This window comes from Pseudochaenichthys georgianus, chromosome 24 (assembly GCF_902827115.2).
Source record: "Pseudochaenichthys georgianus chromosome 24, fPseGeo1.2, whole genome shotgun sequence".
NCBI classification, from domain to species: Eukaryota; Metazoa; Chordata; class Actinopteri; order Perciformes; family Channichthyidae; genus Pseudochaenichthys; species Pseudochaenichthys georgianus.
Genome location: NC_047526.1, coordinates 13,532,333 through 13,558,763, shown reverse-complemented (window position 1 = coordinate 13,558,763; position 26,431 = coordinate 13,532,333). Strand labels below are relative to the sequence as shown.

Sequence of the window (26,431 nt, the reverse complement as noted above, 5' to 3'; positions counted from 1 at the left end):
CGACTGCCCGGAAAGCTTATATTTGTGAATCTAATCAAACGAAGCTCTGTAATAAATCATAGCTTTGGTGATAAATCATTTTTAGGACCACCAGAGTGACGGCAATTCAACTGTATTGTTATGTTGTTGATGCGGTTTGTGGTGTGGCATTGAATTGCATTTGTAAGGTGGCCATGTATGGATGCGCATATACATATAATGCAGTTAGCTTCCTAAGTGATGGGATGATTAACGATGCTTTGATTTGAGAGTAAAACTTCCATGAAAGTGTGAGTGTAAGAGAGAGAAAGTATTTTACAGCTAGCTGTCTCTCATAAACCTAATCATATTATTATAGAGCCGCAAAAACAAAGAGCAGCATCTCATTAAACAATTAAAAGCTATTTGTTATTGTGCATAAACATGGCAGTATTAACAACAGAAAAACCACAGACAACATAGTTTGATATCTAAAAAATGAACAATACACAGGCCTGACTTAACATGGGAGAGCTGATGAGTCACATAACTGCCTTGACCTTTCATGACATTTCATGATGAGTGGTTAGCCAGGGAAAGGGCAGTTTTGAAGAGAATAAGCATCTCATCTCTGGGGTTTAATGGAGATGTGATGATTAGCCTAGATAAGAGCAATTCTAAGAGTAATTTGATGTAGTTAACAACCCAGTTGGCGCACACTCCTATTCATAGTGTGGTATTATGTGACTCATGTCGCTGAATGTGACCATCATGGAGCATAGTGGATTTAATTTGTGTTCAGGAAAGAAAAGCAGTCTAACAGAGAACATGTAAACATTGGCTTATCTATAGTTCTGGAAAATAAGATGTATCTATACTAAAAACCACCAAAACCAAGACTGAAACTACTCCAAAAGATTTCTAACCACGAAATATAACACAAAAAAACTAGATCAGTTGTTAGAGTGATGTGTTCTGTGGCATGGTTATTTATTTGAAATCAAGAAACCAGTAACTGCAATCAAAAGCAAACAGAGGTTTCAAAGTGGCCACATAATAAAAAAGGTGGATCTTAATGAGGAACAGATAGCAATTCTCTTTCAATCAAGCTGGGTTTGAGTAGTGCATGAAGTCCAAAAGATCATTTGGATCCCACACACAAATCCATAAGTCATTCCAAATAATCAAGCACAAATGCATCATGTTTGTGCAACTGTTCCAGTCAATTACAACTTATCAGAACCGAGCAGAGTAAGGGAATACACCCCATTAAGCTGCGTGGCGTTTACTGGCTTCTGATGTTTACTGAAATATGATATAAAAAAAAACAACGAGAGTAAAAGCCTCGGAGGTCTCTTTTAATTTTCTGTCTGTAGTACAACCTAAATGCTGCAATGTTGGGCTGCTATTTATTGTTGGGAGAGAAACAAAGAAAAAAAGATGGAGCCCATTATCATATAAAGCAGTGATCGCCAACCAGTCGATCGCGATCGACCGGTCGATTTTTCTCACCTATACCAGTCATATTATTTCATATTTACAAAATAAATCAAAATTGGTTAGCATAAGGTCTCAGCCTCTCGTGCGCAGAGAAAGTTACCAGTGCGCCAATAGGAAGTGGAGCACACAGGAGACAACCGTTTCATCGCAGACCGTTATGTTTATGTGGGGAAATGGCTGTGCATACATTATTTGAGTTTGAGATATATTTCGAACTCGGACTTCATTTTAAGGACATTGCGGCCAGGGGTGTAGGGCTATTTTTTTTATTTGTAAAGCCTCCTTCACTTCATGAAATGGCTGCAGCATTAGGAGGCAGCCTCTGAGAAGTGCAGCACCAGCGCGTACACACCGCCTTCACTGTGTTCCCCGCTGCAGGCTGCTACGTTTCAACCACACACACCTCAACACACACACACACCGAACGGCCCGATTATTCCCCCTATTACTCGTATGAAGGAAATGTCCGGTCACAAAGGCGCATGATGTGTGTGTATGTGCTCTGCTGTGTGTGTATGTTTGGTGTGTTTGTGTCTGTCCAACAACGGCATTTGTTTTCAAATTACCATGAACAGTAATTTACACACATCTGGCCAACTCCACAGGTATGTGGGTGTTCCCAAAATAAATTAGTTTAATCTTAATCTCGATGTAGTGCTAAATGCTGTCGGAGTGCACCGGAACGAACGCCCCGGTATGACGTTATTATGGCTGGCAAACAAGCCCAGGGGTTTCACTGACATTTCAGTTATATGAATGTGGTCCTAATTTATTTTAATTGTATCCTGGTTTTAAACTTTGTTAATATGTTTTGGATGCAGATTGTTCTATTATTTGTTCAGGCTGTTACATACAATTAGCCACTGTTGCCACCTATATTAGGCTATATTATATTATATATTATATTAATATTTGTAAAGCGGTCCTAATTTTTTGGTTTTAATTGTATCCTGGTTTTAAACGTTGTTAATATGTTTTGGATGCATATTGGTATTTCTTCAGGCTGTTAAATACAATTAGCCTCTGTTGCCACCTGCTGGTGAGTAAATATTCAAATCAGTTAAAATTGACAACCGGTCCGCGAATTTTTTTTAATGTATCTGCCGGTCCTTGGCACAATAAAGGTTGGGAACCCCTGAACTAAAGGACTCTCTGAGTGTTTAGGACGGTTTTATCACAAATTATTCAAAAGATTATTTCCGCGGCACACCTTCACATGATAGTTATACAAACAATAAGAGAATAAATTAAAAACAGGTATGAAATACTATATGGCAATAAAACAAGAATACAGTTTAAAAGGAGAGTGATTTGTAAAATATCCATAAAGAAAAAGAAAATCTGTTTACAGTTCTGTTTCATATGGGTGCTGAGAGAGGTATCCATAGATCTCTTAATGTTGCTCTCAAAGTGCACCAGATTGATGCTTTCAACTTCAATATTTTAAAAAAAAATCTTCGCAGGGGAGCATCCCCCCGGACCCCCCTAGAGGAGGTGAGGTCCACCCCCCACTCGTAAAAAATAGCACTTTACCCCTGCCTATATGCCGTGGGCTGATTATGGAGCCTTCATTGTAACAGTAATTCAGATGCAATTAGCCTATATAAAAGGCCTCAAATTGGAAGCACTGTCTGGGCCGTCTTTTTCACTCAATTCTGCAATAGGTAGATCTCGCCTTTCACCTAGGCCGAGGTCGGTGATCTTGGGCTTAAAAAGGTTGGTGACCACTGATATAAAGAAAGCAAAACATCAGATCTACTATAATTGGAATGAAAATATAAACCCGTCTACCACAATATGTTTGTCTTATTTATTTTCCTGCGATGATGGTTCTTCAGGACTGCTTCTTAAGCTCTAATCACACTCTCGCAGACTTTTCCGGTGTTTCTAAATTAGATGACAATCTATTTGTGTCATTTAAGAGGAAAAGATGCCTGTTTTTTTTGTTGTTATTACTGTCAGGAAATGTACAACCTAACCCTGGTCCGCCCAGTAGTAATAGTCAGATCGCTACTCCTGCTGATTTTAAAGCTAGTTCTGGGTTGGTTTTCATCCACTTGAATGTGCGCAGTCTGTTAGGTAAACTAGATTTTGTCCGTATCTGGGCAAAATCGACTGACGCTGACGTCATTGTCTTATCAGAAACATGGCTAAACAAGTCTATTTTGGCCTCTGACATTGCCTTAAATGGTTTTAATGTGTATCGTACCGACCGGCCTAATAAAGGTGGTGGCGTTGCAATTTTTGTTAAGAATAAGTTCAGTGTAACCACATTAGTTTCCAAATCGATCAGTAAGCAATTTGAATTTTTAGCCTTAAATATAGAAGTGGCAAAGGGTCAACAGGTCATGGTGGTGAGTTGTTACAGACCCCCCTCAGCTGTCAAAGACTCCTTGTCTTCACTAGCAAATCTTTTATCACAACTAGACTACAAGGAAATAGTGCTACTTGGAGATTTTAACTGGGACTGGTTAACTGCAGTGTCAGAGGATTTTAAAAACCTTTGTATCTCATTGAATGTTACTCAGATTGTTGACAGTCCTACTCGCCCAAATATTAAGTCCCCTAATAAATCCTCCCTAATTGATCTCATTTTAACTAATGTTCCCCATAAATATTCATCTGTGGGAGTATTTGCAAATGATCTGAGCGATCACTGTGTTGTAGCCACAATTAGGGACACTAAGGTCCAGAAGGTTAAACCTCGCATTATCATTAAGAGAGACAAAAAACATTTTGTGGAGCAGGGTTTTGTGCATGATCTTTTTGATTTGGGGGGTAAAATCGATCTGTGTGCTGATGTGGAAACCACATGGTCTTATTTTTATCTTGGTTTTATGGAGATCATTGATAGACATGCACCCCTGCGTACATTTAGAGTAAAGGGACGAGACAATCCTTGGTTTTCTGCTGAGCTGTCGAGTCTCCTTCATGAGAGAAACAAGGCCTGGGCAAAGGCTCGGAAATCAGGCTCAGAGATAGAGTGGCTGCGTTTTAGGCAGCTAAGGAATAGCTTCACTTCACTTGTCAAAAGTGCAAATGTCAAAAGTGCAAAGTCAAAGTACTATTTGTCAGTTACCACAGAAAACCTAAATAATCCTAGGAAATGTTGGAAAGCAATAAAATCGATATCCACCGGTGAGATCCGTAATGAGCTACCTCCGTGCCTCACCACAGCATCTGGCACTATATCGGACAGGGCTACTATGCTAAATTGCTTTAATGAGCAGTTTGTGTCCTGCGGTTCTATGTTTGATTCTGTTACTAACTCTGCTTCTGTGAACACCCCAATCCGTGACTCTGAACAATGTGGTCTGGAAAACCCTTTCAGTTTTACTCCTTTTACTGTCAATGTTGTTCATGAAGCCTTATCTAAGCTAGATCCTAGGAAACCGGCTGGCCCGGACAACTTAGAACCTTTCTTTTTAACCTCTCCCTCAGCACAAATACAATTCCAAAAGTATGGAAGTCTGCTTATGTCTTACCTTTACTGAAAGGAGGGGAGGCAACTATTTTAAATAACTATAGGCCAATCTCTAAATTGTCAGTTCTGGCTAAGGTGCTCGAACGACTTGTGAGTGAACAGGTAAAGGGGTTTTTATGTACAAATGACATCCTGTCTAAACATCAGTCAGGATTCAGAAAGAAACACAGCACCATCACTAAGACAATGAAAGTGGTGAATGACATTACTAGTATTTTAGATAAAAAGCAGAGTTGTGCAGCTCTGTTTATTGACCTTTCCAAAGCGTTTGACACCGTTGATCATCGCATTTTAAAGCAGAGGCTACTCAGTATTGGCATATCCAGCCTTGCAGTGGGGTGGTTTGTAAACTACCTCTCTGAAAGGTCCCAATGTGTTCATTTTGATGGACTGTCTTCTGAGTGGTTAAACATTTCTAATGGTGTACCACAAGGTTCTGTTTTAGGACCACTTTTATTCTCCATATATATTAACAGCGTAGGTGATAATGTGGATGAAGCTACTTTACATTTTTATGCGGATGATACTGTAATGTATTGTGCAGGTCTCTCCATTAAAGAGGCTGTTGTTAGATTACAGGCTGTTTTTAACACTATTCAGACTCAGCTCTCTGAATTAACGCTTCTTTTAAATGTGGATAAAACCAAGGTAATGCTCTTTTCAAAAGCAAAAAAGACACCAGAGCCTGTTTTTGATATTGTAACTACGCAAGGAACAAAACTTGAAGTTGTTGCCTGTTACAAATACCTTGGTATCTGGCTTGATGATTGTCTTACTTTTAAACTTCAGGTCACTAATCTGCTTAAAAAGCTGAGGGTTAGGCTAGGTTTCTTCTACAGGAACAAGTCCTGTTTCTCATTTGAAGCCAGGAAAAGGGTAGTCACTGTGACCTTTTTACCTGTGCTGGACTATGGTGATTTGATATATATGAATGCACCTGCCCATTGCCTGGAAAAGTTAGATGCTGCGTATCACAGTGCTCTGAGATTTGTTACTAACTGTAAAGCACTTACTCATCACTGTACCCTGTATGCCAGGCAGGTCTGCCTTCACTAACTGTACGGAGGCTCAGTCATTGGTACATGTTCATTTATAAAGCCATGTTGGGTAAACTACCTTTTTATATCTGCTCTCTGGACGAATTGAAAGTACGTATTGCCTGAGATCTCATGATGTTGTTTTATTAAATGTGCCAAGTGCTAGGACTGTCTTAGGGAAGAAAGCTTTTAGATGTGCAGCTCCACTAAATTGGAACAGTCTGCAAACCTGTTTAAAACTGAGCACTTTGGTTCCCCTGCATCACTTTAAAACTCGGCTGGGTGACATGCTGTTTGATACTCATGGTACTTGTCACTGTAAATAGAGTTTTGTAAACTGTACCCTGTACATTATGTTGTATGTCATCCTTATTGTTGTTCTGTTGTTTTTATGTTACATGTGTAACTAATGTCCTGCAGGTCACCCTTGAAAAAGAGATCTTTTGATCTCAAGGGGCTTTCACCTGGTTAAATAAAGGCTACAAACAAACCACCCATGGAAGCATCTGAATGTAATTTGTGATGGACAGATATTCCTAGAGAGAAAATCCTAGCTCAAAACAATGAATGTAATTTGAGGTCCAGCCATCTGATTCACCAGTCAAACAACAGAAATGTTGGTATATAGACCACAAGCCCCACAAAGTGCACTAGGTGTTGAACCAAATGTATGTCAGGGCCAAGCGATGGTATGCCATTGGGCCCAAAAAAGACCTTTCCTGTAGACTTACAGTGGAAAAGAGTCACTGTTAATCAGTGTATAATCGTTTCTAGGTAAGTTAACTGCCCAATACAAATAGTAATGACAATGGCCTAGAGCCCCAATTTGGCCAGGGGCAGCACTATTCTCCTCCAAAGATAGACCATTCAGACTTCATGCACCAACTTTCATAGGAATGAACGGGGCCTCACCCCAAACACTGCACCCTTTTTTTCCACCATGTTTAATGGCAGCTTAGCTTTCACTCCTCTCCATCTCTCTCCTCCCCTTCCATCACCTTTTCTAACATCCTTAGGCAGCACAGCTTGCAGTTATTGGGCATTCACAGAGGCAATGAGCAGCAATGCTCAATCATTCCAGTGCAACTCCCCGGGCTCATTCATTTCAAGCGGAAATGAAAGCGCTTTACCATAATATATGCTGTATATGGGTATCTGCATTGCACAGTAATAAAAACAGACATTAAAATCCTGTGAAGAGGATCACCACCCGACCTTGTCAATTGTATACACTTATCACGCAGTGATACGCTGGGAGTGAAAGGACCCACATACACAGGAATGAAATTTGGGAGACACTAACACTGATGTCAGCTCATCTGCAAACAATAAATGGTAGCAAAAGGCATCATGGATGATTTTACATTTATTTCACGCTTGGTGCCACAATGATCCAAGAGGCATCTGTGTCCACAAAATGGCAGCTTAAACTCAGCGCTTATTCGCTGAGGGCTTTGGATGCTTTGCATGGATTTTATCATTGAGCGCCACTGGGTGTCAGAGACTGCCATTTAAGATTGTTTTGTGCCTGGTAACAGAGAGGTAACTGGGGCAGCATCAGTGTCCAGTTCTTACAACTAATTAATAGCACTACCATTTCCGTATGAGGCTAGATATCTGCTGTCGACCATTAATACATGACCATTATATTATCCCCAAGGGAAATGAATGATGTGCAGCCCTACTAATTACATAATTAAAGGTTATCTTTTAAATATATAAATATATTACCGTAAGAACATAAACCAGGTTTTTCTAAAATGGTTTTAAGAAAACACTGTTCTGCCTTTTTATAAATCAATTTGCCAAACAAGAAAATAATCAACTCCAAGGACAGAATTTAATTATCACATTTACTTTTCCAATTTTCAGATTTGGAACAAAAATGTGAGCGGAGGAACACAAGTGGAAAAATCTTATCCGAGGGATTGGATGACATGAGGGTGTTTGCAGATCACTTGGATTGAAAGAGTAGCTTTAACAGTGACATACTGGCCAAGTATGTGTCCCAATTCACTTAACTCTCAATTTACTCAAAGTGTCAAATGTAACACTCTTAGAGGAGAGCTTTAGAAAAGCAACATTAGGCGCGTTCACACCGCAGTACTTTTCCCACTTTAGTTCCGATATAGTTCCGAAATGTTGCGTTCACACCAAAAAGAGCCTGAACTAAAATTAGTTCATGAGAACCTTTTCACCCCCTTTTCCGTCCCTGCTAGAGAGCAGGGACTTTCGTGGGAGAAAAAGGTTCCCATGTCTGATTGGCTGGGCGGATTGCAAACCACGCCCCGTAAAACTCCCAAAAGGTTTTATGAAGTCGCCATTTTATTATCCTCGCATTAGCATTATTAGCATTAGCCCAGCGCAGAAACGCAGAGAGACTAACTTATGGCAACACAAAATAAAACATGGGAGCGGTGGAGATGAGGTGTCGGCGTTCTGGCGATTTACTCGGGAAGGCTTCAGCTGCTGGGAGTCCCAGCAGCTTCTACTGAAGCCAGTCCCCAACTCCGGGGACTTCCGGCCGGGGACTTTGGGCGGCAGTATACGCCGTGAAGTGGTTTTCGGCCTGCCAGTAAACCCAAAGCAGAAGAAGAAGAAGTGATGTCAGCGGCTTCATTTGCCTAATCCTCCCCCAGGGACTTATTCCGGTGTGAACGCGATCTGAACTTAGTTCATGAGAACTAAAGAGTTCTCATGAACTAAGTTCTCATGAACATTTGTGGGAAAAGTACTGCGGTGTGAATGCGCCTAATGGCAACAACGGGTATTTAGCTTCTGCAAGCAAAACAAATAATAGATGTTGAGGACATCAAGCTAGCACGCAAAGCACATCGGCTTCAAGGTTAAACTTCTCCCTTCACCAAGGCTGGAGCCACACGGGAACGGTAACGGTCGTATCCGCTACAGTTCTCTATCATATAGACGGTTCGGCCACACGAGGCCGACAGGGAAACGCAGATAACGATAACAGGTCCCAAGCAGGGTTTCCGTTAGCCGGTAATTACCGGTTTTTAGCTGGTAAAATTTATAAAAAAACGGTAAATTCAAAACCTGACGGTCAAAATGTCTGGTAATAATTAGGGAGGCTCCGATCGATCGGCCGCCGGTCATTATCGGCCGATATTCACTCTTAATAGTTTGATCGGTGCTCTCTATAAAGGCCGATCAGGAGAGCTGGATCTGATCGATATGGACAGAAACGCGAGTGAAGTGTAACCGGAGCGAGAGAGAGATCAGATCAGCTGCTGAGTCTGACCGAGACACGCAGCTCTGCAGGATCACCTGAAGCCCCGCCCTCTGTTTAGCGCTGCAGGAGCTGCATGAGAAACGGACGTGCTGTCAGGAGAGAGAGGGAGAGAGGGAGAGGGGAAAAGAGAGGATCCGTTTCTCCCGTGTTATTATTCAAAGTTGATGTAAACTTCTGAATAATGTACGTTATCTACTACAAGTAGTTTGTTTGAATGTAATAATCATGTTGTTTGTTGTTTGTGGAATCATTTATTGAAAAATGAATCTGAATGTTTCGATCCGTTACGATTATAAACTGAAGCAATATAAAAATGAGCCCCGTGAACTGAGTTTTAAACTGAAGCATATCTGCTCATAGTCCGGTAATTACCTGCTAACGGAAACTCTGCTACACAACTATTATTATTATTATTGAAATATGACCGGTAAGTTTCAAATTAGTCCGGTAAAATAAATTCTGCCCGGACATTTGACCGGCGAGAAAAAATCCTAGCGAAAACCCTGGTCCCAAGGTGGGTAGATCTGGGGATGCAACGCTCAGGGGGGCCAAACGGCTCCGTGTCTACGCCGTATACGATAATTTTCTGATAACAATGAAGCAATAGCCCCGCCTCTCCCCACGTCTCCTGCTCAGAGATCAGCTGCTGGGCTGTCAGAAGATGGGGAGGAAAAGAGAGGCTCCGTTTTGTATTATTATATTATTATTATATAGAGTCGTTATCAATTTGTTTTAAAGCTCAATAAATAACAAAGAAGACCTCTGACTGGCACTTTTCTAATTTTGTCCGGACGATTTAAACTTTAACGGACATGTTGACCAGCGAAAAAAAGATTATAATGGAAACTCTGCCGCACGGTCCCCTCGTCCCTTGGGAGAGGCGGAGAGGTGGGTGTTTTTCATCTGTTGGTGGACTACCGGAGAGATTTACAGCAGGAGCACACGCTTGCCTCGGGGAGGGAGAAAAAAAACCAGAGCCCTGCCTCTCCCACCTCTGCTGCTAAATCCACTGCGGAGAATAAACAGAAGGGCAACCATGGCAACCATGCTAGGGAAGTCTTCTTTGCTGCTTTTGGTGTATTTTGTGGCGGAAGTACTGCGCCACTTACAGGCCCGGCATATGTACTACAGCGTCTCCAGCGGGTCGAGCGGTCTCGTGTGGAAGGACACGTTTCTGGTGCCTACTGCGTGTGGACTGAAGACTTTTTGGATATCGAATTTGGTTCGTTTGCGTTACCGTTCCCGTGTGGCTCCCGCCTAAGTGTCTTAGGTCCATCGTCCTTGTAAACAGTAGAGGCAGAGAGATGAGAAAATCACGTTAATAGAATTGTCTGCAACAGTGCTTTGAGTTTCTTAAACGAAGAAGTGCCCCCTTGTTGACCCGTTTCCTTGTCAGTGCATGTCACAGGCTGTTTGCCCATTGTCCTTTTGTCCTGAGCAAAAATGCAGGCCATCCTTTTATGCAGGAACTACTTCAGCCCTAGGTAAAAGGAAGCAAGGAGTGTTTATTATGCCTTTAAATATCCCATCAAGGTCTAGTGATAGATTGATATTGGCAATGGGAAGAGGAGTTGTCCGTTTACTGTGAGATACAAGGCAAGGGAGAGATGGGCCATGCACAGCAGTGTTCCAGTAGCATGAATAGAGCCGGGTGGCTGCTGCCTTGGGGCGCACTATTGAGTGGTGAGGAGGGCACATTACGCAGCGCCTGCATTGTTAGTCTTTTATTCCACAAACAGTTGAGTAAGGACAATCCACTTGCAGTGGAAGGACACTCGTGAACCATGGCAACAAAACTACTGAAAAGGTCTATACTAAATTATAACAAGACTCAAGTCTGACTGTGACATTAAAAAAAAAAACTGAACAAAAATTTGACATTAATATTTAGCTGACTGTAACAGAGAAAAAACAGCTGATCGAGATTGCAAAAACAGTCATGAGTGAGAAACCTGAGGCGTTAATTATGAATGAAAGCAAGGCACTCCATATGAACCAGATCCTTGTGGTGATGCACTACAAATGAACCCAGGGCTGTGGCCTAGGTAATGGGCATCAGGTTTTCTGCCCCCCCAGGGAGAGAGTGACAGAGGAGAGGAGAGAGAGAAGATCTGTGAGCAGGAAAACCATGACTAACCATGCAGGCTAATGGAAACCACATCCTTCTTCCTGTATTCTTGTGCATCAACAGCAGCGAGGTCTCCCATCTTTCTAGCCCTGACTGACCTGGCAGTGGCAGAGGCTGCCCCCATCCATCTAAACAGGCTTATCCGCAGCCACTGCTTTTAACACCCGATACAGAAATAGTCTTCAAAAAGCTTTTTGCATAACTTCCTCCACGGTTTCCAAATGGTGCATCCCATCACGGCCACCACTCTCCTGAATATCTAACTGTCACGGGCAATTCTCAGCTCTAGGCAGTGGGAAAAGAGGGCTGGAAGGAGTGGGGGAGAGGTGGCCCAGATAAAAGCCCCATAGAAGTGCAGATACCAAAACAGCCCCAGATAGGCTTTCCCCTGCAGGTAATGATCGAGGATAACTTTAACCTTCATGTGTCCTGACCTTTCACAGAAGAGGAAGGGAAAGCTAACGACCCCAAAATGACCTGGCTGCAGTGGGCAACAGTTTATTTATTCAGTATTGGCACAAAGGATTGTAAAGGGACTCTTAGCTTATCATTGTAAGCCTTATTGTAATTTAATCATTTAGTTCATAATGGATAACCTTTGTAACATGTCTCTTCTTTCTACGATCCAGTGAGACTAGCTTAAGGGAAACGTCCAAATGTCCCTTAAAATGTGTATTTTTCGTGACAGAGGGTAAAAAAGCTGTACGATTCTCTCAATCTTTTGACACATGCTTTTAGCGGACCTAAAGTATTCTGTTCCTTATAACATTACACTCTTATAACTTCAGTCACCAGTGTGTGTGAGTTTCTATTGTGTTATATTTGAATGTTCTGAATGATAAAGTACCGGATCGATGACAGGATGCCTCTCTCCCAGTAGAAGCACTGCGCTTTTATTATGATGTTGTGTCACATCTCCAGACATGACTGACTCTGTGATCAATTAGCCTAATAGCTGCCTTGCTGAGGTGCTCCAGGTGAGAACAGGCTGCAGATGTCACAAATTAATCAGCTGAGTTAGCTTAATTAATTAAGCCTCTGGTGGAGCTGATAACGACTCTCCCAAGAGTTTTCTAAATTGGTGGTCCGCATCTGTGACATTTGGCTCTGGAGATAAAAAGAGCAGCTTAAAGTAGCATGTACAGGCCTAGTGTTGGCTGTCACCTTTAAAAACAAGATTATAAAACGGACAAGTCAAATCAAGCAATCTGATTGGTTCTTAGCCGTGATAATGAGCATATATAACGGGTATAATTGTAGTCCGAAAAAAAAGCTACAACCGTTACAACTGTTACATTACGTCCGTTACGAAACTAACTAACTAACAAAGCTTAAGATGGAAACATGTAAGGGATAATGTGAAGCAAGGACTTATTGACCGTTGTTAAGGACGCTCACATCTGCAGGCAGAAAGAAGTCCGGTCGATTTAACTGTATACAGTTGGGCTGAAAAGCAAACTGCATGCAGTTCGCTTTTCAAACTGGGACAAGAAAACAGCGGAGAAGTAACGGACAGACATAGACATCAAACGGCAAAACATATTCAGTTGCCAGTTACTTTGGCATTAGGGCAGGTATATCTAGATACTTTCCAAGGTTTGACATAATGAATTGTGCTACTTTTAAAGCAAGCAACGATGTTTTCAAATCTGTAATCAAAAAGGTTCGCAAAAATGCTATCGAACCAGTTGCTACGTAGTTCAAACGGTAACAACGGACTAATTTTGATCTGCCTGTCGGGTGTTCTTTTACCCATAATGACCGCCTCGCTGCACTTTATCCCTTACTTAACTTCGACCTCCGGGGTGGCCTTACTATAGAGGAGTGGATTGAGCAGTGCCTATCTCCAGAGAAAAAAGCACCTAAACGACGACATGCAGAGCTAAGTGAAGAGCAGGTAGACCAACTGGAAAAGTACCAGCATTCAAGAGCTTTCTGATGCGGGTCTTGAAACAAAGCAGAGAAATTATGACCGTTAGTGGCCACAGGTGCGAAAGCTCTCTCCAGAGCTACTGGAACCCGGATCTCGGGGACCGGAGCAAGTGGAGCAATATTCTTGTCACGCCAAGCCTAGTTAGTACAACCTCAACCTATACAAGTAACCACGTAAGCCATTCTACTGATGCTGGACAGTTTTTCAGTGGGTGCACAATAAACGGCAACATACAAATGAATGTAAATAAACAGCCAAATAATCGGTCAACGCTCTCTGTCGAATATGTTCGCTAGGAATGCTCCAATCGCCAATTTCGGGGCCGATCGCCGGAATTAGTATCGGCCGATACCGATCGCCGATCCGATCGAGTGGAAGAAATGGAAGATTTAAACATCACTTTAAATCTTCCATTTAAAGTGATGTTTAAAACTCAGTTAATGGGGCTCATTCACTGGAGCTTCCACAAACAACAATCAACTTAATTATTACATTCAAATGATGTACATTATTCAAGTTTATATTGACTTTGGATAATAACACTGGAGAAATGAGCGGAAGCGCTCTCTTTTCCTCTCTCCCTCTCTCTCTCTCTCCACCCCTCTCCCCCTCTCCTGACAGCCTGTCAGTATCTCATGCAGCTCACTGATCCAGTAATGAGTGACCCGACAATGAAGAATACATATATTTATAATAACTAGTTTAGCTTGTTCCAGAGGTAGATAAAATAGCTAAGTGTGTTAGGTCTAACTCTTACGGTACGTCCACACAGCAGCTTTTCAAAAATCTTGAAAATCTTGGAGCTGGGCGTGTCTGAAAGCTTGGGGATTTTTTGCGACCAACAACCAATCACATGAATCTCCCGCCCCCGACATACAAAGCAAAAAACCCCAGGGATTTTATGCGAGCAATATATATATATATATATATATAAACTCCCCAAACAGGCAAAAACCTACCAGTTTCACCCACTGTCTCTGCCACCTCCCTCCATGCCTGGTTCCTCCGGTTTGTATCCCGTTAATAGTTCTGGTCGTAAAGAACCGGGTGATTTGCTACCGTAATTTCTCGTTTGGAATATGAGGAAATGAACTGCGGTCTGGTTCTCCCTGTGTGTGTGTTTCGCTGCGCTCACCGGTCCGGCGGGCGGAGCTGCAGGATTTCTGCTTCACACACGTTGCATACCGCTATTTTACGGTCTTTTTCGGACACCTTAAAATAATGCCAGACCGGTGAAGCCATTTTGGCGAGCTTGTTTTGCCGCACACAGAGAAAAGTGTCATGTATTTTACGTCATGCGATCGGCTCTCGCGATCGGCATGTTTAGAGAGCACCGATCGATCGGTAGAGAGTGAGTATCGGCCGATCTCGATCGGTGACCGATCGATCGGAGCATCCCTAATGTTCGCTAGCTGTTAGTGTTGTTGCATAGCATAAATTAGAGTGTGTCTTTTTCTTTCATATTGCCACACTTGGTAACCGCTTCGCGTCGGGCCGAACCACGCCCCTTAGCTGTGATATAATGAGCATATACCACGGCCTGTTGTGAGCTATTGCTTAAATATAGGTCTGTGTGGATTACACATATATTAGCTGATTAAAGGGGCTTTTGGGGGATTTACCTTTCCTATATTGTTATACAGGTTTTTGAGCATATAAATGGTCCCTCACCCACACACTCTTTCCCCCCCCCCCCCTTTTTGAAACACCTCCATTGGACTTCTTTGTTTACTTCCATAACATAATGACATCATTATGTAACACTCGCACTTTTATTGGCTAGCGCTACAACACATTGTTAGTGATAGGCCAAGGGACTGGACATCTCTAAGCGGTTGACCAACCAGCGCAAAAAGAGGTGCAGCAGCACAGTCAGCGCTGTAAAGATAATGATGAATAATTGTTGGAACATTAAAACATGTATTCATGTCACAATAGAAGCACACAGTTCAAATATGAACCTAAAAATGAGCATAATAGGCCACTTTAACATAACCATGTACTCTTATTTTACATTTTGTTTCACATTGTTAAGGATAATGAAATTAATTAATAAAGGTTTACTTGTTGCCAATATATCTAGACTTAAAGATGGGGTAGGTAAGTTTGAGAAACCGGCTCGAGATCGCTAGAATTTGAAAATACACAACCGGAGAAAATCTGCCACTTCCTTATAGAGCCCCTCCTCCAACACTCACGAACGTGCACATGACCAATGAGGGCACGAGATAAGTTTGTGCCCCGATGGAAGGCTGACAGGCAGGTAGGCCATCCAATCCGTTTAGCCGGCCAGTATTACGGCTTCTACAGATGACGTTTTTTTATGGATTTTTTGTCAAAGCACTTAAGATATTCATTGCTATCGGGATGTTAAGAGCATTCCATGGAATATAACAAAAAGTGTATCTCGAGCCGGTTTCTGAAACTTACCTACCCCAACCTTTAATTTCATATACAACTTTACAATAACAGGCCAAAGTTAATTAAATACATGTAGGTTTCTTGAGGTCCAATTTGTGTTGACCGAGTCAGAGATGTTGAATAAGCTCTGTGGCAAATACGGCTATAGTTATTATTAACTCTGGTGTACTGCCCCAGTATAAGACAGAACGTTGAATAATATGTTTTGACATTTAAAAAAAAAAAAACGTTGAAAAACGACTTGATCCATCCTGAATGTTACAGTCTTTCATCAAAGCTCCATTACTTTAACCTGGACTGAATTATGCTCGGGGAAAATTGAACACTTAATTTAGAATTGCCTATATAGCTGTTTTCCAGGCTTATTAGGACAAGATAAACTGAAGTGAGCTGCAGACTTCATCATGCCCACTCATACAGAAATAATGGGGGCAAACAGAGGCCCTCATCTCTCAATAAAGGACCATCTCCCTGGGAGAAGGAACGGTTTACCCACACAGCAGGAACTCAATGAGAAACACTCTCATGAGGGACAAGCACCCCCTTGTGTTGGACAGTTGTACTACACACACACAAATATGTCTCAACTTTTGCCCAATATAAAAAGAACATTATTTATTATGAATGCTTCAGCCAATTAAATACTTTAGGTAACATCTTTGCCGTAAAGTAAGTTGAAGATGTGTCCAGTGGAGGAAGAAATGCTAGGATTTTAAGTAAGTAAAATTAGCATTAGTAAATTGTTCAAATACTCCATTACAAGTTAGAGTCCTGCATTCAAAATCTTACTGTAATGTGTACATGTATGATTATTGACATCAAATGTTGTTTACTATTCAGTACTAAAAGGAAAAGTGCTCATTTTGCATTAGGGACAATTTCAGAATAATAATGAAAAACCTATGAATCACTGTATGAGATAATAATATGAACAAGTAACAAGTAACTAAAGTAGTCAAATAAATATAGATAAGAGTAGAATATTTGCCTTCCTATTGTAGAGGAGTAAAATAATTAAGTGGCATTAAATAATAAATACTCAGGTAAAGTACCTCAACATTGTGCGTAAATAGAAAGGCCTCAAATGTGATTTGAAAAGACAAGGAAATCGTTTTTCCAGTCAGAGCATATGTTACCACCCATGCCCCAAGTCCACATTTGTATGTCTAATCTAGATTGTGTACTTTTCATTTCATTTTTATTTGTTCCGCTCATGGTACGCAAAACCCAATGTACAATAATTGCCAACAAAACATGTCTCTACAAACGCACCATTGGGCGAAAAAGGAGCAGGGAGAAGAAAAAAATCTTCTATGAACTGCCCCTTTCTAAAAAAAAAAACTAAATACATAGAAATAGATGGTCTGCCCTTCATAATAATTTTTTTTTTTTCCACAGCCAAACATAACTATCTTAGGATACTTGACTTCATGATGACTGTTAAGGGCGCCACTTTTAGCCTAAATCATGTACCGTTATTTTGTCCAGGTGGAGGCTCGAGGGCATTCTTCATATTACATGTAAAACGCGCTTACCTGTGATTCACTCCCGTAACAGCCTCATTAGTCTGCCCCCTGCCCATACCTGGCCCTCCCTTCACCCTTAGGCACCTGCCGTCTACCACAAGTGGGCATGTAATTGCTCTTTGGCGTGGTCATGTTCCGAGTGGTTAGAAGAGAGCAGCCCCGCTAATTAGGCAACTCACTGTGAGGCTTCTACACTGCTGAGAAGTGTGTGTGTGTGTGTGTGTGTGTGTGTGTGTGTGTGTGTGTGTGTGTGTGTGTGTGTGTGTGTGTGTGTGTGTGTGTGTGTGTGTGTGTGTGTGTGTGTGTGTGTGTGTGTGTGTGTGTGTGTGTGTGTGTGTGTGTGTGTGTGTGTGTGTGTGTGTGTGTGTGTGTGTGTGTGTGTGTGTGTGTGTGTGTGTGTGTGTGTGTGTGTGTGTGTGTGTGTGTGTGTGTGTGTGTGTGTGTGTGTGTGTGTGTGTGTGTGTGTGTGTGTGTGTGTGTGTGTGTGTGTGTGTGTGTGTGTGTGTGTGTGTGTGTGTGTGTGTGTGTGTGTGTGTGTGTGTGTGTGTGTGTGTGTGTGTGTGTGTGTGTGTGTGTGTGTGTGTGTGTGTGTGTGTGTGTGTGTGTCACACATACATCTGGTATACAGTTGTAATACAACACAGCTGTTTGACGCTGTGTCAGAGACAGAAAACGAGTTGAGGAAGAGAGCCAACGTGTTGTGGGTGTGCTCGTCAAACAGAGAGGTACATGGCACTGTTCGAAGTGATTTTTGTGTTTGTTTGAGCTTGGGGTGTAACTCTTCAAAAAATAAATACACAATAAGTAAGAACAAATAATCATGTGTGCAATCGCTTTCAAATCAATTAAAGCCATAGTTTGAATGCTTACTGCAACCCTTTACTTCATACTCTCACTCTCCACACTATTTAATAAATGGGGAAAATATCTAAAGTGGTTAAAGTGATATTTCACAATTTCACAAGCCAATGGTTTAGATAATGTCTCTACCAAAACAATATTTTACCAACATGTAGCTCTCTTTTTTTTTTTTTAAGTCCTCTGCAGGCATGTTTTAAAGTAAGTAAAATACCCTGCTGTGATTCGTATTTTATTTAACCTAAAAAGATTATTAAGAAGCGCTTTTATCTTTCAGGACAAAAGGCTTAAAGGCAGATCTACTCCACTCCATAATTAAGAAAATTCTGTATCTGGCCATGAGCCACAAACCAGTTATAGCAGTCGTTTCAGAACGGTAAGTGTAGCGGCTTTTAATTGTTTGTGTGGTTTGTGAAGTTTTGGATAAGCTTTGAATACTCACTAGTGGTGCACTGTTTATCAGTGGCCTCGCCCTGAGGGCTGCTCCTGGCCTGCTCCTCTGCTCCAGCGTGGTGCCTTCTGGTTGCCACGGCGCCCATCAGCTCCGTCTGCTGAGCTGGCGCCTGGAGGTCTGCGGGGCCCACAGAGGATCAGTTACCGACAACAGACAATACTCTGTGTGTGTGCATTGTGAAATTGCGCACGTGTGTGTATGTAACTGGGAAAACACTTCCGAAATATAGTGCTGGCCAGATAGAGTGCATGTGTGTGCATATGTATGAGTGTATAAACAACAAGAGGCTAGGAAGGTACTCTGACAGACCAATACAAATATGATCCTCCAGACAAATATGACCAAGGGGTTGTGATACGGTCAGTCAGCGAAACGTTATGAAAACGATACAGTAGCTCCATTGACTGACATCTTTAATCACACGGGAATGAAAAGCAGAGATCGAGACGATGACAATCAGAAACTTCAACCCTCCCTGACATTAAGTGATATTTAAGTTGATCACAGATCCTTTCATCTTCTCACAGGGGAGAAAGTCCCGAGATGCACTGTGGGTTTTGAACCCCGCCGCAATTGGGCATCATAGCGTGTTGGGTGAACTGAGCAAAACCTTGACTGGAAGATGAAATATGTACGCTGCTGTATTCCTCCACTCAGGCAGTTGACTTTTGCTCCTGGAATATTCATTTAGCATCCTGTGCTTTTAGCTGCTAAAAGAGGAAATCAAAAGCAACAGGGTGGCTTCGGAAAATTGCTTCCCCTTTGATAAGTTTCTCGGTTGACACGGAAGAGCCGGGCCTCTGTGGCTTGAGTCAGAAGTCAATGGGCCCTCAGGGGGTAGGGCTGCGCTAACAGATAATGTTTTTAAAAAAGGGAAATCACTTCGTCTTGTGCAGTTCCCTCAATACTTGCGTGAGCTTTCAAGAAATATGTATGTGCGTCTCATCTCATTGAAGGGATAATAAAAAAGATTAGCGGTGTCAATCGATTAGAACATTTGAATGCGTTAATCACGCTAATAGTCTGTGATAAATCATGATTATTCACAAGTTTAAAATGCTAGTATTAACTTGTAATTTTGGGAGAGTTAAAACAAATATACATATGGGGTTATAATAAAGAAATGCATGATACACAGTTAAGACAAATAAGAAGGTTTTTATTTTTATTCTCACATCTTAGCTTCATTTTCATGATTTCTGAATGTATTTGTAATTTTATTTTTTATTTGAGAGACATGTCGTAATGGCTAATTATTATGAAAGGGTAAAACAAAAACTATTAATCAGTAACATTCTGCAGTCTCAGATAAGGGGGGTGGCAGTAGCTCAGTCTGTAGGGACTTGGGAAGCGAATAGGCACTGCTTTGAGTCTCTGTACAGACCGAACATTAAGTACTATGGACTGATAGATAAAGATATGCCAGTTCACCTCATGGGCTCTATCGAGTATAGCTTATACATGTGACCATACGATAAATATGCCTCTATGCTCCATATCGGAAGATAAACATGTGTACATGCGTAAACCTCATTTAGAGTTACCCTAAATCCACTCAGCAGTGCTCGGGGCTGTTTGGTGTGTGGAGAGACGCAGAGCACCATGCAGACAGCGAGCACAGAAGGTACTGTCTGGAACACTGGAGCCTCGGGCATCACATACTCTACACTAAAAACGGACTGCTCCATCAAGTAATACGGTGGTACAAAAAGACAGTCTCCATTCTATGAGATAATGTATCAAAGACTACACAAAAAGAAAGAGCAGGCTGGGGAAACACGCATGGACTGGCTAGGGCTCATTATTCAACAGTTATTTAGATAAACAGTCCAGTGCCATTAGTATGCTATATTGGTCTGCTCGGCCACCATCCCTACATAAAGAGGGCAGTGCAGAACAAAAAGAATGAATATTTATCAAGTAATTGCGATTATTAAAGTGTATGATTTTGCAAAGCTGTGCCTTTCATTAGAAGACAAGTGCTACTTGAGTATTTAATTTATCCTGGGGAAATTGGGTTTCAAGACAGTTGCTCCATTTTATAATAAAAAAGAAACAAATTATTAGAAGTTCATTTAAAAATGTGTAAATAAAAAGATCAAATTAAACGAAAATATCTCTATAAACATAAGAACTTAAAGTAAAAATGTGCAAATTGAACAATTAAAAACAATAATATGTAAACATTATAATATTTGCATTGGTTTAAAAGTTATTAATGATGAAAAGTAGGTATAATTAGAAAGAGGTGATCATGGTAATGGAATTGCTTTTAACCTTCACAACAGTGTACGTATTTAGGTAGTGTGTTGTTAAAATGGCTTAAAGACATGTTCCTTATGATTCCTTACCTTTCTTCCAGCGCGCCTCTTTGATTTCTTCGCACATGCGGTCGAACTCTGGGTCCAGCTCGGCAGCAAATATAGCGTGAGCGGTGTCCTTTAAACTGCTTGCTCGGTGCCGGATCACCTTGTCTGAAAAAGGAAGAGACATAACATTAAGGTCACATGACACTGTGGTTTTCTGTGAGTACATGTGTTTTATAACACAGGACATTCAACCAGTAATTCTGACATTTTCATTTGTGCCCATCGTGGTACTATTCTCTGGGCTTGATTAAGCCCAATCAAGCAGAACAATAAGTACATTGTTCTTACCATACAATGTTTAGAGTTTGGGACCAGGGAGGTTATGTTTTTGGTTTTGTTTGTCAGCAGAATTACAGAAAAATGACACCCAATTTCCATGAAATGTGGTGAAGGCTGTAGCATGAGGCCAAGAAAGGGCCCATTAAATGTTCGGAAAACAAGGAGGGAATACACAAACAACTTTCATTCAAATTGCAAGATGGGGCATTTTGCCTTGGCGGAGGTCTGCACTCTAGGTCAGCAATTGTAGTCATATTTTAGAAGGAAACAGTTGTCTCATGTTCCCAAAGGTTGTATACAGTTAGAGACGAAAATGGCTGTATCTCAGACACTACAAAAGGCACAATCAGGTATCTGGTACCCGCTGTATGAACTCATTGGTTACAAATTGAATATCCAAGATAGGAACATGCACATAGTGTAAAAAAGGAAATCACAATTTATTTCTACCAGAATTCAAGGCTTTAGACAAATCAGAACAAATTGCCCTTTTTCTCTTAGACATACTGAATATAGTCTTTGGGCAAAATTGGGTTAAATGTGAGTTCCTTTTTATGTCACCTTGTAGTTTGCAGTTTGAGGTTGCATGTTCTCCACACCCCATCATGTATGTAAATGGGGGGCTTAGACTTGATAGCGGCGCGCCCCTTTCCCCTGTATCTGTGAGAAAGGGGCTTGCAGCGTTTTCTCACAGGTTTAAAAAAAAAAAAAAGGATCGAGTTGGCTTTGGTAAAAAGTGTTAGCGGGCAGAAGTCAGAGATGTATGAGATTCTTGATACCACCACTTCAGCCAGTAAAGACAGAGGTGTGTGCATACACGCAGACGTGCAAACTGAAATATTTTGTAATGCGTACTCATTCTTTTCACACTCCTTACACCTTCATAACTCTTATGCCTCTTTTCCCTTAGATGTAGCAAGGCATCATTAAAATCCTCCTTCTTACCCGCTCCTGCATCTATGGAGGGAAAGAGACGCTGCTGAAGACGCAGGCTAAAATGCGCTGTAAACAGGCAGTCTCTCATTACGGCAGGCAGAGGGGGAACAGTTCAGGCAGAGTGGCAGAGGGGTCACAATCTGCCAGCTTCCTTTGTCTAATTGGAAGAAGGCTGCCTAATTGCAGTGGAGGCAATTTGTGTGTGTGTGTGTTTTTCTACTGACAGTTTGTGTACGTGCATTGAGGGAGAAAATGCCTGTCAGAGGAAGAGGAGTCAAAGGCCAGGTCGGATGGCGAGAGCTCATCAGAACCCTTATGGGCCCTGCCAAACCTCAAAACCTCCAACAGCTAGGAAGGAACAAAGCCGTTGCTTACGCTTCTTTCATAGTAAAAACGTTGTTATCAGCATTTCCCCTGAACAACAAAGTATTCATGACACCGAGTCACATCGCGGAGCACGGAGATATCAGCCTTTCAACATAACCAAGTAATTATTTAGCAAGGTGAGGAGGTAAGAGACAAGGAACATGATTGCACGGGGAGGACGGCACGATGAAGATAGCAGGGAGTACAAGGAGAAACCGACCACTGAGGGATAATGAGCTTTTTTCCCAGCACTTTTTCCCTTTTACTAATTGTGCCGGGCCATATTGCCTGGGCCAAGCACTGGGGGGGATTTGTTAGTCTTTTTTTATTAAACTGCCTAATTGCATTTTTTTTCTTTTTCTTTAGTGGGTTATTTGTAGCCCCTGCATTCCAACAAATGACCCTCGCCTGCAAAGACAGAGATATGATTTATTAATTTGGGCAGACAAAGAATTGCTTCCCATTAGTGCGAGGTGCAAGACTATATCCTGGAGAGTGCAGCAAGCCGCTAAACACACAAAGCCACATTTGCAATGGTCATCTCAATGAAGAAAGGCCAACTGCATGTGGTTTTGAATTACAAGAACATCTTTTTCTTTTGGGATTTGACTCTGGCATAAGAAAAGGTTTGACCAACAAATGCTCTTCACAACATTTTTACACAAAAATGCATGTCTCTTAACATGGGCATTTCCCCGCCATGCAAGATAGTTCCCCATTCAGCACATCTAAATCATATGTATGAGTAAGTGATGGCAAGGTGTGTGTGCACATACAGTATGTGTGCTCCAGCACTCATTATGAAGGCCATATTTAGCTTTGGGGAAAAGGTGCTGAGACAAGAAGGAGGGTGATGTAAAAATTGATTCAAACTGCAAGACAAGAGACAATTAAATGTTCATGCATATGCAGCCTCTCTCATCCACGGAGCATAAATTACACGGTGGGAATGTATTTTCAGCGGGGGCTGTAAGCACTTTATTTCATTCGAATTTTCGAAAAAAAAGAAAGAAAAAACATCTCGAGCTTCTGTAATTGTACTGCCTGGAAGCTCTATTCATAAGTCATTAAATGTTAAATCTAATTACTTTTTATTCACACAATGACAGCCAAATGGAACACAACAGTAACTACAGAGACGCATGGTCATACTTATTTGGGTAGTTAAATGTCAAGGGACTGTCATACGCCATCACATGAATTAAAGAACTTTCCTTTGGGAAAAAGATGTGTGACAGGTTGATTTTAGATAACTACTAATTACAGTTTAAGGGATAATATTGCGATTCAAATCCAAATTCTAAAACATTTGGGTGAATTCGCTGATTTTTCATGTTTAAAATGTATAGATTGTGTTTATGCAAGTAGGCACATGGTTGATGGCAGTGCAAGCATTTACATATTTTGCATTTCATGTGTACATTTCCTGAGTGTATTCATGTGCATGCCAGTGTAATTGTTCCTCCTCACCTCCAGGATCCTTGTCAGGGTTGTATTCTAAAGCATTACTGCAGATGAGGTCGATGTCTCGCAGGAAGTCCTTCACCCTCAGGTACTGGTGGGTGTCAATCTTGGTCATGATGGTGGACAGATCCATGGGCTGCAGAATCACCTCCATGTAATCAGACACCTAACGGACAAAGTACATTTTATTAATAGTCAACTGTGAGTGGGGTACCAGGGCGTGGGGCAGTTCCTCTTTACCTCATCGATGTCAACTGGCTTGCTGAAGATGTTAAAACGTTTGTCGGTGGCCAGGCGCTTGGTCACGTCCCTGAGAAAGAGCCTGAGCTCGCGCAGTGTGTTCTCCTCCTGCTCAGCCAGGCGGCGCTGTTCCTCGGTTGACAGGACTCTGGGCCCCGGAGCCTCAGCCGCTGGCAGAACCTCTTCAGACCTCCCTGTCAGAGGAGAAGCAGAAACAGTTTGAGGCAAAAACAGAGACGTTTTTTAACTAAATAATGTCTTTACACCCCTTCAATCCATGAACAAGCCTGAGAAATCTCAAACCAAGAGCGATCGAAAGACAAAACAAAGTAATAAAACTTTCAACGTTTGCCTATAGCAGTGGTTCCCAACCTTTTTTCCCAAGAGCCCCCCCAAATGACTCCTGTTGGAAGTTGCGCCCCCCCCACACACACACACACACAAGGGGTGGGCCGCAACAGTCTCAAAAAAGCTACAACTACTGTCACAAACTGGATGAATGTGAAGTATTTTGTTAAAGGAGGAAGAAAGTGTAATTAAGGAGCGCTATTGAGTGACTTTGATGGCTATTGGACTCAGGATTAATTCATTTGGATTCCCGCTCTATGAAGAAATGAAAAGACAGCGCAAGTGGAAACAATTCACAAAGGGATTAAACTGTTTAAAACACATGCTCAAAGTAAGCCGGATTTTGCCGATGTGTTTATGTGGATTCAAAAGTAAATAATCTACAAAATGGAGGAAACCGATCTGATCGGAGCAACTGTGACAAATAATCCATCTGAAACCGGCATGGACAATGACTGTTTTAAAAATGCGCTTATCCAGAAAAGCCCGGTTTGGACACTTTACGGGCAGAAGAAACGTTTATATTAAAGAAAGAATTATACATTTCTGTCTTTTTATGCCTATAATACTAACTTTAATTTTCCACTGGCCTATAGCAACCAAAGACTTCAACCACACGAAAAATTGCTACACTAACTATGCAAATCAAATATAAAAACACACATATGCCCACTGGCTGGAAGTGATCAACAGACGGTGTTAACTCAAACCTGATCTTTGACCATTCTCTTTTATTATCATTGCCAACACAGACTTAAAAGTTATTCAGCCCAGGGGGGAAAAAACATGTTTTAAGATTCTCGCAGCAGCAAAAAAATAACAGAACAATGCTCCTTCCCAAACACAGGTTTTGAAATACACTAAGGAAAAGCCTCTGGCCAATGACAGAGTGATGATGCAAGGCAAGCAGAACTCCTCTCCTCCTCTCCCAAGACACCAGTCCTCGCCCAAGGCATCTGCAGACATCGTTAGGAAGGCTCCGCAGCACCGTGCACCGCTTCGCTCACCAGCAGCCATCCAAACCCTGATTCTAATTATGGCTAATAGCAGCCGGCCCCTCGTTTCAATTCCTTTCCCCGCTTTTCTGCCGGTCTCTCTGCTGGAAGCGGGACTGCAGTCTTAGTCAAGCAGGAACCCCTGAAGAGCAGCGGGGGACCCCTGCCTTGCATCAATGAGCAAACTGAGGATGAACAGCGAGCACAATTTCCATTTGAAAGCCTTGGTGGACAGTTCTCTCATATTGAACCAGATCCCGGGGATGAGGGACTAGTGAGTACTGGGGCAATGGCAGGTCGTATGTGGGGGGGGGTTGGAAGAAGGTTGCTTATTTTGATGTGGGTGGGGGATGGTGATATCCAGGAAAAAACTGGATTCTAGGGCTGCACAATTTATTAGCATTTATTTTGACCGAAATTGCGATCTTTTGTTATGCTATAAGAGGGATTGATCATTTTGAAACATTATCATTCAAATTTGTGTTCATGTTGCGATGTTTTAAGATATGTACCGAACAAGAATTGTTGTCAGTAGAAACCCGGGACTTTTAATATATATTGTCATTGCAAAATACTGTGCTTACCGAGATAGATACTACAGTGATTTTAATATTTAAAAAAAGGATTTGTGCAGCCCTACAGGTTTCACCCCGGCCAATTATATACTCACACCCTCATCTGTATATTTGTGTCCTCCTAAAACTAAATTGAACAGATTCTCAACATGTAATCATTTCACTATGTGTGATTGGTTATCCACACACATAATGTTGCAAATGAAATAACATCTGCTCCTTTACCTTTCCCTGAATCAAATGCAGACAACACTGCCCTCTAGTTCTGACAGCAGAGAGGAGTCATAGCTGTATCCTCCTAAGTGTATGT

General features: G+C 41.7%; 1 protein-coding gene across 3 annotated transcripts in view; it reads right to left on the bottom strand.

Annotated features, from left to right (window-relative positions):
• atad2b (ATPase family AAA domain containing 2B) overlaps positions 1–26,431 on the bottom strand; it is a 105,831-nt gene that overhangs the window by 43,078 nt on the left and 36,322 nt on the right. For 2 of the 3 annotated variants that reach the window (XM_034075909.2, XM_034075912.2), the window contains 4 exons: positions 24,204–24,397; positions 23,970–24,129; positions 20,901–21,023; positions 18,538–18,666 (listed from right to left, as the gene is read on the bottom strand). In XM_034075909.2, the coding sequence (XP_033931800.1) occupies positions 18,538–18,666; positions 20,901–21,023; positions 23,970–24,129; positions 24,204–24,397 (606 nt within the window). The remainder of the gene's footprint in view (positions 1–18,537; positions 18,667–20,900; positions 21,024–23,969; positions 24,130–24,203; positions 24,398–26,431) is intronic. The other variant, XM_034075911.2, reaches the window with a different exon arrangement.